General features: G+C 38.4%; 1 protein-coding gene and 1 pseudogene across 2 annotated transcripts in view; both read left to right on the top strand.

Annotated features, from left to right (window-relative positions):
* PRMT3 (protein arginine methyltransferase 3) overlaps positions 1-17,067 on the top strand; it is a 98,996-nt gene that overhangs the window by 52,663 nt on the left and 29,266 nt on the right. Inside the window, exons 12-13 of the mRNA XM_081098635.1 lie at positions 164-351; positions 3,800-3,886. Coding sequence (XP_080954761.1) covers positions 164-351; positions 3,800-3,886 — 275 coding nt within the window. The remainder of the gene's footprint in view (positions 1-163; positions 352-3,799; positions 3,887-17,067) is intronic.
* LOC308524678 (ATP-dependent RNA helicase DDX18-like) lies at positions 14,543-17,049 on the top strand (annotated as a pseudogene). The gene is made up of 2 exons: positions 14,543-14,546; positions 14,652-17,049. The product of its transcript is annotated as an ATP-dependent RNA helicase DDX18-like (transcript).

Below are 17,067 nucleotides of genomic sequence, written 5' to 3'. Positions count from 1 at the left end.
TGGTTATTTTCCATGAGCTATACCTTCATAAATCCCCCACTGTTAGTAATCAATTGCTAGTGAGCCATACTGATGGATTTGATACTTATATTTAGCCTTTTAAAATTCTGTTTTGTAATAAAGGGAGATAATGCTAAATTGTTGGATATTTTATTTCTTGCAGTCTACCCTGATATTTGCACTATCAGCCTTGTGGCAGTAAGTGATGTGAATAAACATGCTGATAGAATTGCTTTTTGGGATGATGTCTATGGCTTCAACATGTCCTGCATGAAGAAAGCAGTTATTCCAGAAGCTGTTGTGGAAATTTTAGATCCAAAGACTCTTATTTCAGACGCTTACAGTATTAAGGTAGGTGTTCTACCAATTTTATTTTCTCTAATAGTATTGCCACATTTCTTAGTTTTCACTTCTGAGATTAGTATTTGAAGTTAATGTTGATTTTATATGTGAGATTTCAAACAGTAATTATTCTTCCTATTTTAATCAGTATAAAACAACTTAAAGTCATAATATGTACCAGTTGACTATATCATTTCTTTGAAATCACTTCTCTTGATATATTGAAGTTCCTTATACTCCAGGGGTTGAGTGATTTACTTTTGACTTAGTGAAGGTAAAAAGTCCTGTCCTGCTATATAGTCATTTCTGCTTCATCACCACCTCCTGGCTTTATTCTAGCTTCCCTTTAATAGCCAGATAATTCATTCATATTATATATTCCACACAATTTAGCTTGTCCTACTCAGACTTCTTCTATCCCTTGCAGAGTAAGTACAGTGAATTTGTCCACTGAACTAAACTATGTTTAGAATGTTCAGTTAATTTCTTTAGTGTTTTAATATCTTATTTTTCACCTTGTAAATATCCAGTTTTATGAATTTTGCTATGTCAAACTTACATGGGTTGAATAATAACATATTGCCTTTCTTACAACTCCTTAATTTGTTTGTTTCAATTAGATAAATATAGATTGTTTGGTGTTTGGTTCAAACATTGTTTCCTCTTTTTACTCACACTGTTACTTTCATAACATCAAAAATTGTTTTCTACACAAAGAAGATATTCAGTAAATGTTTATCAATTCTCTTAGATGGATAAAGTATTTAAAATTAGCATAGAATAATAAACATGTAAAGTTTTTCAGTAAGAGCAAGCTTATTAAAATTGCATTCAGCTTTTAAGAAAAAAATACAGTCTGGTTCATGATTATAGGACTGTTTAGTGCTCTAGTACTGATAGTAAGGGATTTATTTGGATACTTTGGCTCAGGGTAGGAGTGTACAGTTATAGCCAACTCAGCCCTAAGGCTGAGCAGAAGGAAGAGGATTACGTGGGGGGAGGGAAGGGCTAATTTCTCACCCTAGGGATCTCTTTGCTTAGTGCCAAAAAATGCTATGAATAAATAGCAGAAATACAGAATTTAGGACTGAAAGATGAAGATGTTTAAAAAGTATACCCTTTCTCTTTTTTTAAACATTAATCAGTTATTTATTTGTTTAAGTAAATACAGTTCATTCTGTGCTCCCACACCCCCTACAAATAAAAGGCAGCCACTTTGCAACTTTCAATTTTTCTAAAACTATCTAAAATAGAGTAATGGTTCAGGTATATAATCATATGAATTGTGTCTACAGTGTTATAATCTACGCATGTAAAGTCAGTTGTTAATCTTACAACATACTCTGGTCACACTACTATAACTGATTCCATCTACTCTCCATAATAAATGAAAAAGGACTTGAACCAGGGCAGTTTGGGAAAATGAGAATATTTGACTTTTTTTTTAGTTGAATCTTCATAGTTGGTTTGTTAATATCTAACAAACTTATCTTCAGTTGCCATTACAAAATGAATTCTAAATCACTCTGTTCTTTTCATTAGTACTAGAGGCCCAGTGCACGAATTCGTGCACCAGTGGGGTCCCTTGGCCTGGCCTGCAGGATCTGTCCAAAACCAGCTGACATCCCCTGAGGGGTCCTGGATTGTGAGAGGGCACAGGCCAGGCCGAGAGACCCCACCGGTACATGATCAGGGCCAGGGAGGTTATGCAGGAGGTTGGCCAGCCGGGAAGGGACCATGGGAGGGCTCCAGGGTGTGTCCGGCCCATCTCGCATAGTCCCAATCGGCCAGACCGCAGCAGCAAGCTAACCTACGGGTCAGAGCATCTGCCCACTGGTGGTCAGTGCACATCATAGTGAGCGGTTGAGTGACCTTAGCATATCATTAGCATATTACACTTTCATTCGTTGACTGGACAACCGGACACTTAGCATATTAGGTTTTTATTATATACTAGAGGCCTGGTGCTTGAATTCATGCACCAGTGGGGTCCCTCGGCCTGGCCTTTGGGATCAGGATGAAACTGGCTCTTCGACATCCCCTGAGGGGTCCCGGATTGCAAGAGGGCGCAGGCCAGGCCAAGGGACCCCACCGGTGCACGATTGGGCCCAGGGAGGGATGCAGGAGGTTGGCCAGCCGGGGAGGGACCGAGGGAGGGCTCCAGGGCATGTCCGGCCCGTCTCACTCAGTCCCGATCGGCCGGACCAAAGCATCAAGCTAACCTACCAGTCGGAGTGTCTGCCCCCTGGAGGTCAGTGCACGTCATAGTGAGCTGTTGAGCGGCCTTAGCATATCATTAGCATATTGCACTTTGATTAGTAAAACAGACGACCGGACACTTAGCATATTAGGCTTTTATTATATAGGACTAGAGACCCAGTGCATGAATTTGTGCATTGGTGGGGTCTAGCCGGCCCAGACCCGATCTGCCCCAATTGGGGCTGGGCCTGTTGGGAGGAGGAGAAGGCAAGAGGTTGGCCGGCCAGCCCGCCCCAATTGGCCTGATCAGGGCCGGGTTGGCTTGGGGGAGGAGCCGTGGGTGATTGGCTGGTGGGCCCTGCCCCAGATTGGGGTACAGGGGGCCGATCAGGGGTCAGCAGCCAGGGGAGGGGCTGTGGGAGGTTGGCTGGCCAGCCCCACCCCGATTGGTGTGGGGAGGGCGATCGGGGGTGGAGCTGGCTGGGGGGAGGGGCTGTGGGCAGTGGGCCAACCAGCCCACCCCTGAATGGGGTGGGGGGGTCGATCAGGGGCCAGCGGCCTGGGGGAGGGGCCATGGGTGATTGGCTGGCTGGCCCTGCCCCTGACCAGAGTGGGGGGGCCAATCAGGGGTGGGGCCGGCTGACGGGAGGAGCTACGGGCCAATAGGGGTGGTGGGGGCCCATCGGAGGTGGGGCAGGCTGGGAGGAGGGGCTGCATGAGGTTGGCTGGTTGGCCCCACCCCCTGATCAGCAGGTTCACTGGCTGCAGTGGGCGTCATAGTAACCAGTCATTCTGGTCGTTATGGTGTTCTTGTTGTTGGCTTTTTATATAGAGAGAGGATATGTTTTTAAGTTGGCATTCCCTATAAGAAATGACTGTTATCACACAATTTCTAGCAAATGTATTCCACTAGTGGTATACACAATTTTAATTGGAAACATTTTTTTATTTGAAAGTACTTTATTATGTTTTAGAAAAAACTTTACCACATCAGAGCCATGATTTGAGCCACTACACTATTCTTACAAGAAGTCCAAGTAAATAATACTAATTTGATTTTTTTAAAAAATGAACTAAGTGATAGTGCTAGTAACCCTTAAATTTGGAAACAATCCCAAAAGTGGGTTGTAAATGATTAAAGTTTTTGAAACATTAGTTTACTGTAATCTTTTTTGCACAAAAGGAAGTACTTATCTGTATTTTTGTTTTGTTTTTATTATTTTTACTAAATTATTCTCTTCACTCTTTTAATGGGTAGCATATAGATTGCCATAAAACGTCTGTCTCAGATTTGGAGTTTTCTTCAGATTTTACCCTGAACATCACAAAGACATCCTTGTGCACGGTAAGTTATGTCATTTGACTTTTGCGAATATAACTAGCAGTGTAGTTGATTGTCAAGCTAATAAATTAATTGCCACTCTTGTGATAAATGAAAAAGATTATTGCCTTTGACAGTCTATCTTTGCCTTGGTTAAGCTATTGAACAGATCTGTTTTAATAGGCCAGTAGACTTTTAAAAAGTTAGTTTAGTTCAGAAGAGAAAGTATTAGGAAATGATGTTTACATAATGATTTTTCTTAATAGATTATTCATTATTACCTACTAGAGGCCTGGTGTACGAAATTCATGCATGGGAGCGGGTGTCCTTCAGCCTGGCCTGCGCCCTCTTGCAATCTGGGCAGGACCCCTCGGGTAGGGTCCCTAGGCCTGGCTGGCGATCAGGGCCTATTGGGGCTTTTCTTCCCATGGCTGCTGGCAGCGGGCCCCGCCCCCACTGCTGCCACTGCTTGATTAATAACAACTGACCAATCCTGCATGGGATTCTTACATAGAAATTAGTTGTCATATCACCAGTATTATTAAATAATATTGTTTCAAATCTACTTTCAGTTACCTTCACAAATGTAAAACTATAATGAAGACTTTTAAGTACTGTGTTTGTTTTTAGTTATGTATGTTTTTGAAATTTATATAGACAGATGAGTTTATTGAGTTTCATTGGTATGTTCTTTATTTTCTGGATATTGGTCAGCGTTCTTAGTTTGAGACAACAGAGTCCAAATCAGCTTAGTTAAGCAGAAAGGGATTTCTTTACTAAAAAGAATGAGATAATTTCCAGACATATTGGGAGAGCTAAAGGAAAAGAGTATATTTTAAATTTCTAAAAACAACTAGAACTACACCACAGCACTGGCCTGCTACCAAGCTACCAACTCTAATGCTCCTGACCCACTCAGTAAGTGGTAGCCACCACTGACAACCCCAGATGAATAAAACTCTACTACCTGTTCTTCTCCTACCAACTCAGGCTGTCTAGTTCCTCCTTACACACATCTTCATTTAGCACATCTGCTTGGTTGAACCTAGGTTATGTTGTTCCCTGGCTATCAATATGTCTTGGAAAGTAGTTTTAGCTATAATAGTGTTGTGTTATAGATAGAGTACAAGAAGCTTTATGTTAAATAATTGCATTTATCTTTCGATGATCTTAGTTTTATTCTGAAAGAGTAAAATAGAAACAAAACAAAAAAAATGAAGTGTGTTTAATCCAAAGATTATAAAAAATTTTATACTGAAGAATAATGTATCAAATAGGTACTTGCTGCATTTGTCCCTATACAATCAGAGTTCCATAAGAAAAAGAATCAGAAACAAAGTTATCTTGTAGGTGTAAAGAACCTTTTATATTTACACTAGAGACTCGATGCACGAAATTTGTGCAAGGGCCTTGACCCCGGCCCCTGCCCGCCACCTCTGCAGCTGGGGGCCTCTGCTGCTGCAGCTTTGTCTGGAAGGAAGAACATCCGGTCTAATAAGCATATTATGCTTTTATTATTAGAGATTTTTATTTCTAACTTGCCTGAATGGTTTTAGTATAAAACTCTGGAAATGAATCAGGCCTAGAGTTTGGGAGGAGGTATCAGGAAGTGGGAGTAGATTTGTATTTGTCTGATTACTGCTGAGTAACTCACATTGAGAGGAATGTATAGTTTCAAACCATATTTATTGGGTGCATGCCAGGCACTGACGATGTAAATTTTAGTAATTAACAGTCAGTGTTAACTCTTCTGAGATTATTCTGTGAAATAACTAGTCAATATAAATTGTTTTCCCATGGTGATAATATCTCAGAGTCATTGACGCTTGAATATCAGGCAATGTGCTAATCACTTTAAAAGCATTATTTCATTTAGTCCTCATAATAACAATTTGAAGTGGGTACTATTATTACTCCCCATTTTATGGGTGAAGAAAAAATTACTGTAAAGTTTTACTTGTGAAATATCCTTACTCTTTTCTGACCAAAAAAACCCCTTCTTAGTGGAATGTACAAACTTTTAAAGGAGCATAAAGAAATGTTATGAATGAGATTTTCTAGGTGTGGAAAAAACGAGGTTGGAAGTTACATTTAAAACAGACTTGAAAAATTTTACTGTTGGCCAATAGTCTATCAGTTGTTGGAAGGGAAAGGGTATGGGAATGTGTATGATCAAAATGTGTTCTTCCTCAGCGATAGGACTGACAGATTTATATGATAAAATAAGTCACATACCTTCTTTGTAGCAGAGAAAAGTAGACCTTGAATTTTTTTTCTTTACACTTTCAGAGTAAGCTTATAGTTATTTGGTTAAGCATAGACATTTTTTTAGAAATTTCCTTTCCTTCCCAGCATAATTACTCTAATGTGAGCCTGACATGAATAAGAGTTTGTTGCCTAATGCTTTTAGTACATTTTCATTATTTGTGAGTCCCAACTATCCACCCATATCCACTCCAGCTATTTTTGGTGCCAACTCCTTACACTCTTCCTCTATGACTGTCTGCAGCTAATTATTATGCAAACCTAATCTCTAAGCCTACTTTTGAATGATAGATTATTCCCTGGTTACTTGGGAATAATTCATAACAAAGGTATTAAAAAGGATGAGTGCCTAATTGAAACTTTCTCATAGTAGTTAGAAGAATTAGTGAAAATAAAAACAATGCCTGGTAAAAGTTGGAGGAAGTTACTTTGGGGAGGAAGAGGTGTGGTTTTTTTAGATGAAGTGAAGAAAGAAGTATCCAGTTTTGTATTGCTAAGTACCAACCTTCAAATATATGAAATGTTTTTTTCTTGTGCTTGAAACTTGAATGCGTAGCTTAAAATAAGAAGGACAAAGTCTCAGAGTTGCTAAGGCCATTTTAAGTATATACATACCCATTTATTTCTTAATGGGATTCTAAAATTGTGGCTTAATTAAAATATTAGAGAAAATTGGATTTTTCAAATTAACAAGATCCTAAGAACACCCCTGTTGCATTTAATTTCAATAGCATGTGTGCTATAGACTGATAGTGTTTTTAGGCAACTTCCTTAAGCTTATTCGAATCTTTAATGATGTCCTTCCCCAACACAGACACAAAAACACACACACATACACCCACCAAAGAATAAGTTTGATAGCATTCTTAATTTAATGCTGTACATTAACAAACTTTATGTTAACATGTGATATTTATATGTACATGTCTTGAGTTTGGTTGTCTATAATGATTAAGGGCTAATCTTCCAATGAATATTAGTAACGCATAGTAATTTCTGAGCATTTGCTACTATATTATATTATATTATTGACAGTTTCACCTTTGCTTTTATGGTGATATATGAAGGCTTAGCTAGCAACTGACTTTTGTCATATCAGCCTGCCTAACCTTACAGTAAATGAACAATAAAGTCCATTATTTTAATGGAAAGTTTATAGGTTTTCAAAAGCAAATGGCTAAGGCTATACAATTTGGAACTAACATGTTTTATCTTGTGAATTCTAGTTTATTTTTAATGTCATTTATGTAATTTTGTAATGTTCTCTTTATGTCCCATCAGCATTTATATTAGCATCTGTTTAAGCTTCTTAAAGATAGAGACAAGCGTCCTTTTTTATAATCTTAGGTATATATTAACTAGCTTTTTATACTGCCTTTTCTAGAATGCGTTGTTCACCTTAAAAATGAAAAGATTTAGGATAGTTTTATCAGGTTATATGCTCATGTACATAAATAATAACTTTGACATGTAAAGAGTTTTATTTGTTATATTATCTCTTAAAGCAATCATTTTTACATCTTAACTTCAGCATTATATTTTATTTTATTCTACTTTTAGCCTGCATTGGGATAATGACTGACACAGTGTTCAGTTTGTATAAACTTTCATTAATGTTTTTAAACCTTACTTAAAAAAGAATGTTATTTTTCCTAGACATTTTTCTTTTACTACAGGTGTTAAAGATGAACCAATGAATTAAACCAAAAAAACAGGAGACTTAAAAACAATTTTTTCTAAAACTGTTTTAAATTTATTTTTAAATTATAGTTAAAGTATATTAATTTCAGGTGTACAACATAGTGATTAGTCATTTATGTACCTTATGAATAGTAGACATTTTTATATTTGTACTTAAAAACCTCTTACAGTAAACTCTTTTATTTTAGATTCTATTCATAAATATTAGTACAGTGGCATTTGACTCATTTAATTTTTTATTGCAACTTTTAAATTTTGTATATTAATAAAACATATTAATGGCTATTTCGGTTTGTTAAACAAATATTAAATGCTGAGTATGTGCCTGGTCAGAAATCTGTGGATGAACACACACACACACAAAAGAAACATAAAACCTGTTCTTGTCTTGAAAAGGCACTTAATTGAGAGGAAGGAGGTAGGTGCTAAGAACATTTCAGTATGAATGTAACGATATGAAGAGAGATATTTACAGGTTGGTCTGGGACTGGGCGCACAGAAAATAGGTATTTTCTGGAGGAAAAATTAGTTTGTCATTAAGTTTTATAGCCAATATTCCATGAGGAAGAAAAAAAGTTTACCCCTTCAAAAAAAAAAAAAAAAGATTTTATTTCAAAGAAGCCTAATCTGTTTCCAAATATTAAAAAAAAAAAATTTAAGGAAAGCCCATTTAATCAGTTTGCATTTGTATAATTTCAATTCATCTGTTTTTTAATTCACTGTTGTTTTCCTTTTAAAAAAAAATGTTTTTATTGATTTTAGAGAGAGGAAGGGCGAGGGAGAGAGAAACATCAGTGATGAGAGAGAATCATCTATTGGTTGCCTCCTACACAACCCCTAGTGGGGATCAAGCGCAACTGGAACACATGCCCTGACTGGGAATTGAACCGTGACCTCCTGGTTCATAGGTTGATGGTCAACAACTGAGCCACACCAGCCAGGCTCACTGTTGTTTTCTTAATCTGTATTCTTTCTGCTGTTGCTAGCTAATAAATATTTTATTTTAAATACTATGTTTTCTAGTTCCAGGATTTCTATTTTAATTTTTTTGAGTTATCATTTTTCATCTTTTTCGCTAGTTATATCAATTTTTAAAAACCTATATTCCTTAATATATTTATAATTTTTTTAATTAAATCTTTATTGTTCAGATTATTACATTTGTTCCTCTTTTTTCCCCCCATAACTCCCCTCCTCCCAGTTCCCGCCCCACCCTCCGCCCTCACTCCCCACCCACTGTCCTCATCCATAGGTGCACGATTTTTGTCCAGTCTCTTCCCACACCCCTTTCCCCACCAAGAATAGTCAGTCCATTCCCTTTCTATGTCCCTGATTCTATTATGATGACCAGATTATTTATTCACTTGATTCTTAGATTCACTTGTTGATAGATGCATGTTTGTTGTTCATAATTTGTATCTTTACCTTTTTCTTCTTCTTCCTCTTCTTAAAGGATACCTTTCAGCATTTCATATAATACTGGTTTGGTGGTGATGAACTCCTTTAGCTTTTCCTTATCTGTGAAGCTCTTTATCTGACCTTCAGTTCTGAATGATAGCTTTGCTGGATAAAGTAATCTTGGTTGTAGGTTCTTGGTATTCATCACTTTGAATATTTCTTGCCATTCCCTTCTGGCCTGCAAAGTTTCTGTTGAGAAATCAGCTGACAGTGTATGGGTATTCCCTTGTAGGTAACTGAGTTTCTTTCTCTTGCTGCTTTTAGGATTTTCTCTTTGTCTTTTGCTCTTGGCATTTTAATTATGATGTGTCTTGGTGTGGTCCTCTTTGGATTCCTTTTGTTTGGGGTTCTCTGCGCTTCCTGGACCTGTAAGTCTATTTCTTTCACCAGGTGGGGGAAGTTTTCTGTCATTATTTCTTCAAATAGGTTTCCAGTATCTTGGTCTCTCTCATCTTCTGGCACCCCTATAATTCTGATGTTGGTACGCTTGAAGCTGTCCCAAAGGCTCCTTACACTGTCTTCGTATTTTCGGATTCTTTTTTCATTTTGTTTTTCTGGTTGGGTGTTTTTTGCTTCTTCACATTTTGAATCTTTGACTTGATTCTTGCGCTCCTCTGGTCTGCTGTTGGGTGTCTGTATAATATTCTTTATTTCAGTCAGTGTATGCTTAACACTAGAAAGACTGAAATTTAGTATATACCTAGATTGCCCAAAAGCAGTCAAAATGACTGCATCGTGAAAGAATAATATCGGAGCACTCTTCACTTATGTTCCTTAGCTTTTCCAATAACTCACTTCTGTTCGACATTTCTTTCATGAATTTAGGGCGCAAAAGAAATACAATAAACAACTTATTAGAACAAGTATCACTGCATAAAGATTCGAATAACAAGTACTAGTTTAGCTAATTGAGCAACTGCAACTTATCAAGTATCGACAATTTATCATGTACTTGTATGTTATCATGTGACGGTAATTGAAAAAAAAATGAAAACTGTTATTTCAATACAGAGCTGACCTGGTCATATAAGAAATTTACTCAATTCAATAATAAGAGTCATAATTTCCCCAAGCAGTCAAAATGACTGCTTTTGGGCAATATAGGTATAACACATCTATATATACTGGAAATGAAGGAGGGGGAGGTAACTACAATTATTAATAAATTCATTCATATGTTGTAAAAAAAGTCACAAAATTCTAAGACATTGTGTCCTTATATACATAATTGTTTTTCTAATTGAAATTAAAAAACAGTCAAAATAACTTCCTTGGGCAATCTAGTGTTAATTTCTAGTTGGTTCTTTATCACAACATCGAGGGTCTCATTAGATTTCTTGAGGATCTCACTACATTTATCGGCAGTCTCACCAGTCTTTTCAAGGGCCTTACTAAGTTTATCGGCAGCTTCTAGACAGTTCTTGAGAGACCTTAAAAGTGTGGTTTTGAGCTCTATATCTTCCATTTCTGACATTTGCATCCTGTTTCTTTGTCTTTTTTTTATCTTTTTTTATCTTTTCTTGGTGCACCCCCTAGTGGTCTTTGTGCACAGTCTTGTTGTAGTTAAGCCTTGATTGTTGTCGGCAATACCGGGGGTGATTTGACCTCCAGGCTAACTGGCTATGAGAGTCAGCTGTGTCTGCAGTGGGAGAGCTTCTGTGCTGGATCTCTAGGGCGGTGCTAATCTAGCGTTTGCCTGAGGCTATCTGGCAAATGGCTCTGCGCAGGGCTTGGGTGGGGCGGGTCCCCGGGGATCTTCAGGGTGGCCAGAGCGAGCAGTTATGGCTGCTCTCAGTTCCGTCCCTAGGGGCTCTGCCTCACAGAATCCCAGCAACCACTGCAAACCTCGGAGAGAAAGCTGCCTTCAAGTTCCGACCGAAGCCAGACAGTCCCGCTTCTCCTGTTTGAGTCTGGGTCACTAGAGACTCGACCGGATCTGAAGCTCAGAATCTGAAACTCCCTCCTGATTGAAAACAACAACTGCACCCTCCACTGCCAGCCCGCTCCGCGCGCACTCCGCACCTTAGTATTTCACTTCAGCACTGCGTCTCCTCTGAGTCCGGGTATGATATTCTCTTTCCTCCTAGTTGTAGAATTTCCACTCAGCCAGCCTTCCTGTGGTTCTGGATGATGTCCGTTCCATCTTTTAGTTGTATTTTTGATTGGTTGTTCGAGGCAGCAATCTCAGGCGTTAACCTATGCCGCCATCTTGGTTTCTCCTATTTATAATTTTTAAGGCCTATTTACCAATTCCCTCAGCTATCTGTAAGTCTATTTCTTTTACTTATGGGCAATATGTTTTGTTTTTGTAATTTTATATTTTATGCTAGACATTGTATAAAAGACTAGTATAAAAGACTAGTACAGACTGTAGTAGCTAATATTTTTCCCTGGAAGAGCCTAAACTCACCTGCCAGGTAGGTAGAATAAAGGGCTGATTCTTTTATCTAAACTCGAGTTGAGTTTGGTCAGAGTTTTGTACCACTGTTAGTTTCCAGTGTCTTAAGCTCAGGTTTAGGCCTCTTTCTCTTGCCAATTTCCTGGGAAGACCATCAGAATAAAGCTGGTTTTAGGGAAGAAGACAAAGTCGGGATTTTATGATGTTTGGGAGACCTGATTTTGGTGGGTCTTTCAGTGTGGAGCAAGGGGTAAGAGGGAGAGGAAAGGTGCTGGTCTGGATTTGGCATGGTTCTTTATCTAGTTGAGAATTGGTGGACATTGTGAGGGTTGGCTTTCTGAGTGAATTTTGAAGAATAAGTAATCTAGCTGAGTCATCTGTTCTTAAGAAAATGTATTTACTCACAGGTTTAGTTGAAAAGTCTCTTGTTTATATAAATAGGTTTATTTGAGTGACTGAAACAAAGAATCTCTTCTTGGGAAAGAGTTTCTGGAATAGCAGAGAGTTGAATAATAATGTGATGTTAAAGGTGATGGTGAACTGTGTAGTTGCAGATGATTTTGGCTTTGTTATCTAAGTGCTGAAGGAGACCTCTCTCTTCCTGCTTTTGGAGCATAGCCACCAGCTTCATCTACTTTCTCAGTTTGCAGAAAGGACTAGCTCTACCTTTCAGGCTTCTCTAAATTCCTGTGCACCATATTAGCCCAGACCTGGCCGTAAAAATGGGCTGGGTTCTCCTTATTCAAGTAACGTTCCTGTGCTTATGGTCATTCATTCATTTATTCCTTCTTTCTTCCTTTCCCTTGGACCCAACATTGGATAAATTCCCTCAGTTATGAAAGCCACTATTTCTGTCTGCTCAACTAGAAAGGGTTCATCCCGCTCTGAAAATTGTTTATTTAAATTTATTTTCTTCCAAGGCTATTTGATGGTTTTCATGGAAAATATGAGTGTTTTCTTTCTCTTACATCTTCACTAGAAACAGGAGTCTTTTTTAAAGTTAGGAAAAGTAAGTAAAAAAACAAAAATTATTAGTGAACCAGTAATAAATTGTATGTTACCTCCCAATTCTCATTTTGGTTTTTTTCCCCTCTTTTTTTTTCTTTTTTTTTAAAATATATTGTATTAATTTTTTACAGAGAGGAAGGGAGAGGGATAGAGAGTTAGAAATATCGATGAGAGAGAAACATCCATCAGCTGCCTCCTGCTCTCCCCCGACTGGTGATGTGCTTGCAACCAAGGTACATGCCCTTGACCAGAACCTAACCTGGGACCCTTCAGTCCGCAGGCCAACGCTCTATCCACTAAGCCAAGCCAGTTAGGGCCTCTTTTTTTTTTTTTTTTTTCAATCATATACTTGATAAGTACTCAAAAGATAAATTTATCTTTGAATGGAGTAAAAATAAGTCTTTGAGTTACTGTTTTCTAAGGTTAATGCAGATGTTATGAAAAGAAACTTAAACGTTTACAATTCAAATTTTTAGTGATTCCTTACTCATAGCACTCTTTGTTTTCATTTTACTTTTTAATTAAGCTTTAAAATTTTCCAATGGCTTAAGAAAAAAATCAAAATGAGCCTATTTCTTTGTAATAGTTTTCTTTAAGTCTCTTTCAAGGCTTTTAGAAAATCTCTGTCAATAGAAACCTACTAATTCCAAACTCATTCTTGAGTATTAAATCAGTTGTTAGTACTTTGGGGTGTATATTGACCTAATTTTGACCTTGCAAAGCTAATCAGCTAAAGAAACTAATTATTAAATCACATCTGTGCTGCTTAGAAATAGTAAGACTTGTGTTGAACTTGCATCATAGATTTTAGTGGGACATCTGGTATATATTTCAGTAGGCTCCATAAAGTAAATTTTATGTCTTGAAGGGGAAGAGCATTTCTAATGATGTCATTCTACCTCTATAACCAGTTTTAGGTTTCTCCTTGTATGAATGACCATAGGATCTAGAGCAGCCGTGGGCAAACTACGGCCCGCGGGCCGGATCCGGTACGTTTGAAATGAATAAAACTAAAAAAAAAAAAAGACCGTACCCTTTTATGTAATGATGTTTGCTTTGAATTTATATTAGTTCACACAAACACTCCATCCATGCTTTTGTTCTGGCCCTCCGGTCCAGTTTAAGAACCCATTGTGGCCCTCGAGTCAAAAAGTTTGCCCACCCCTGATCTAGAGCATGGTCCTGAATTTTTTTCTTTAGACTATTTAGGCTTAGATGGTGGTGGAATACTTAAATCTCTTCTTTTATTCTGTTTTTTTGAGTGTTATTATGTGCTAAGAGTTGCAAGGCATTGTGAATATAATAACAAGCCAAGCAGACAGTTCTTTCACAAGCCATTAATGGGGAGACATATTAAAATTCACCTTATGAATATTAGATAAACCAAAGAGTTATTAAGAATTTGATTCCATGTGATAAAAGCATTGAGTTATATAAGAAAATGTCCATACTTTTTAGAGATATAAACTGAAGTATACAGGGGAGAAATGACATGATGTCAGTCATTGCTTCAAAATAGCTCAGCAAATATGGGCATGGACAGGGGGCAGAGGAAGAATAGATGAAGCAAGTGTGCCAAATACTGTTGAATATAGGTACTTAGAGCTTCTATACTTGTGTCTGTGTTTGAAATTTTTAATAGTTGGATTTTTTAAAAACAATCATACTAGTGAAAGTATTCTAAGAAATGCATAAGAATGATGAGGCAAAGGTACTCCATTGAGATAAATTATTTCTATACAACTCAGCTACCTGCTGTAGCTACCAAAGCTGAACACATGTTTACCCTATGGCTTAACCATCTTAAGTCTTTAAACAGAAGAAATGTGTTCATATGTTCACCAAAGCACATGAGTAACGATGTCCATTGCAGCATTCTTCATTGTAGCTACAGACTGGAAACAAGCAAAAAATTCATCATTAGTAAAATGGATAAGTAATAATATATTTATGGAGTAGTGTACATCAATGAAAATGATGAACTTCAGCTGCGCAGGAAGATCGAGAAGCGGAACCTCAAGTTGCAGCAGAGGAACCTAAAGCTGCAGGGGGCCTGGGATGTGAGCCTGTCAGAAACTCAAGATGAAGATGTGTCTCAAGAAACCGTAGCAAGTGGAAAAATTAAAAATCCCTGAAACAGTCTGTGAATGTTGTCAGAAGCCCCAAATGGAGATACATGTAAAGAAACAGTGGGAGGTGGAAAAGTTAAAAAATCCCTAAAGCCATCTATGAATAAGGGCCTGTCAAAAGCTCAAAATGGAGATATATCCCAAGAAACAGTGGAAAATGTAAAAGTTAAAAAGTCCCCCAAGAAATCTACCATATTAATCAACGGGGAAGCAGCAGTGCACTCGCCCAATTCAGAATCTAAGAAGAAGAAAAAAAAGAAAAAGAAAAATGGTGGATGATACTGGGGCTGATACCAATAAAGCAAAAACAGAAGACAAAGTGGAGCCAGAGGAAGGTGCCCAGGCCCCTGAAGAAACCGAAACCAGTGTGGGGAAGCCAGGCGATGGGGAAGAGGAGAGTGAGGTGCCCAGCCTGCCCCGGGGACTGACAGGAACAGAGTTCTTATTCTCTCCCCTACTAGGGTACTGGCCATGCAGACTTTCGGTGTTCTTAAAGAGCTGATGACACACCACATTCACACATACAGGTTGATAATGGGCGGCAGCAACAGGTCTGCTGAGGCACAGAAGCTTGCTAATGGGATCAACATCATTGTGGCCACACCAGGCCGCCTCCTGGACCATCTGCAGAATACTCCAGGGTTTATGTATAAAAACCTGCAGTGTCTGGTTATTGATGAGGCTGATCGTATCTTGGATGTTGGGTTTGAAGAGGAGTTAAAGCAAATTATTAAACTTCTGCCAACACACAGGCAGACCATGCTCTTTTCTGCCACACAAACTCAAAGAGTTGAGGACCTGGCGAGGATTTCTCTGAAAAAGCCATTGTATGTTAGTGTTGATGATGATAAAACTAATGCAACAGTGGATGGTCTTGAGCAGGGATATGTTGTTTGTCCTTCCGAGAAAAGATTCCTCCTGCTCTTCACATTCCTTAAGAAGAACCGGAAGAAGAAACTCATGGTCTTCTTCTTATCTTGATGTCTGTGAAATACCACTATTACTTGCTGAACTACATCGATTTGCCTGTCTTGGCCATTATTGGAAGGCCGAATCAAAATAAGCATACAACCACATTCTTCCAGTTCTGCAATGCGGATATGGGGATATTGTTGTGCACGGACGTGGCAGCTAGAGGGCTGGACATTGCTGAAGTCGACTGGATTGTTCAGTATGACCCTCCAGATAACCCCAGGGAATACATTCATCTAGTGGGAAGAACTGCCAGGGGCCTAAACGAAAGGGGGCATGCCTTGCTCATTTTGCGTCCTGAAGAATTGGGTTTCCTTTGTTACCTGAAGCAATCCAAGGTCCCATTAAGTGAATTTGAGGTTTCCTGGCCCAAAATTTCTGACATTCAGTCTCAGCTTGAAAAATTGATTGAAAAGATCTACTTCCTTCATAAGTCAGCCCAGGAAGCATATAAGTCATACATTCGAGCATATGACTCCCATTCTCTGGAACAAATCTTTAACGTTAACTTAAATTTGCCTCACATTGCTCTGTCATTTGGCTTCAAGGTGCCTCCTTTTGTTGATCTGAATGTGAACAGCAATGAAGGCAAGCTGAAGAAGAGAGGGGGCGGCGGTGGATTCAGCTACCAGAAGCCCAAGAAAGTGGAGAATTCCAAAATCTTCAAGCACATTAGCAAGAAGTCTTCCAACAGCAGGCAGTTCTCTCACTGTAGACGTCCTTCCACCTTCGGGGCTTAGTCCTGAGAGGAGTGGTTTTTCTTGTTCTAACAAGGACTTTTGACTGTAGGATTGGGACTGATCTAACAAGAGTGTAAATTGGCATGGAGTGCAAGCAATGAGCACTATTTCCAGCAAGTCTTGTTTATGTTGAGTCATAAAACAAAAGCGAGTTCATTTTTTCTTGATTTCCCAAGGACAGCGCAAAGGGGTGTTTTTGGTCTTTGTTGTGATTAAAGGATATTTTGAGGTAAAAAAAAAAAAAAAAAGATGAACTTCACTGTATGCTACAACACATAGTACATATCTATAAACAATTGAATGTAAAAAAAATAAACGAACAAGCAGAACAGAAACATACTCATAAATACAGAGTACATTTTGAAGGTTGCCAGATGGGAGGGTGGTTAAGGGATAGATGAAAAAGGTAAAGGGATTAAGAAGTACAAATTGGCCTTTCCAGCGGTGACAGCTTCCTCTTGACACCTTGCTAAGGATCTCCTTCATCCCTCTCCAGGAGAGAAAGGAAACGCAAGAAAAAGGGCCTGGTGCAGA

The sequence above is a fragment of the Myotis nattereri genome (assembly GCF_964212035.1).
Source record: "Myotis nattereri genome assembly, chromosome: 9".
NCBI lineage: Eukaryota > Metazoa > Chordata > Mammalia > Chiroptera > Vespertilionidae > Myotis > Myotis nattereri.
Note: the sequence above shows the minus strand (reverse complement) of the source record. Positions and strands in the feature narration are given on the sequence as shown.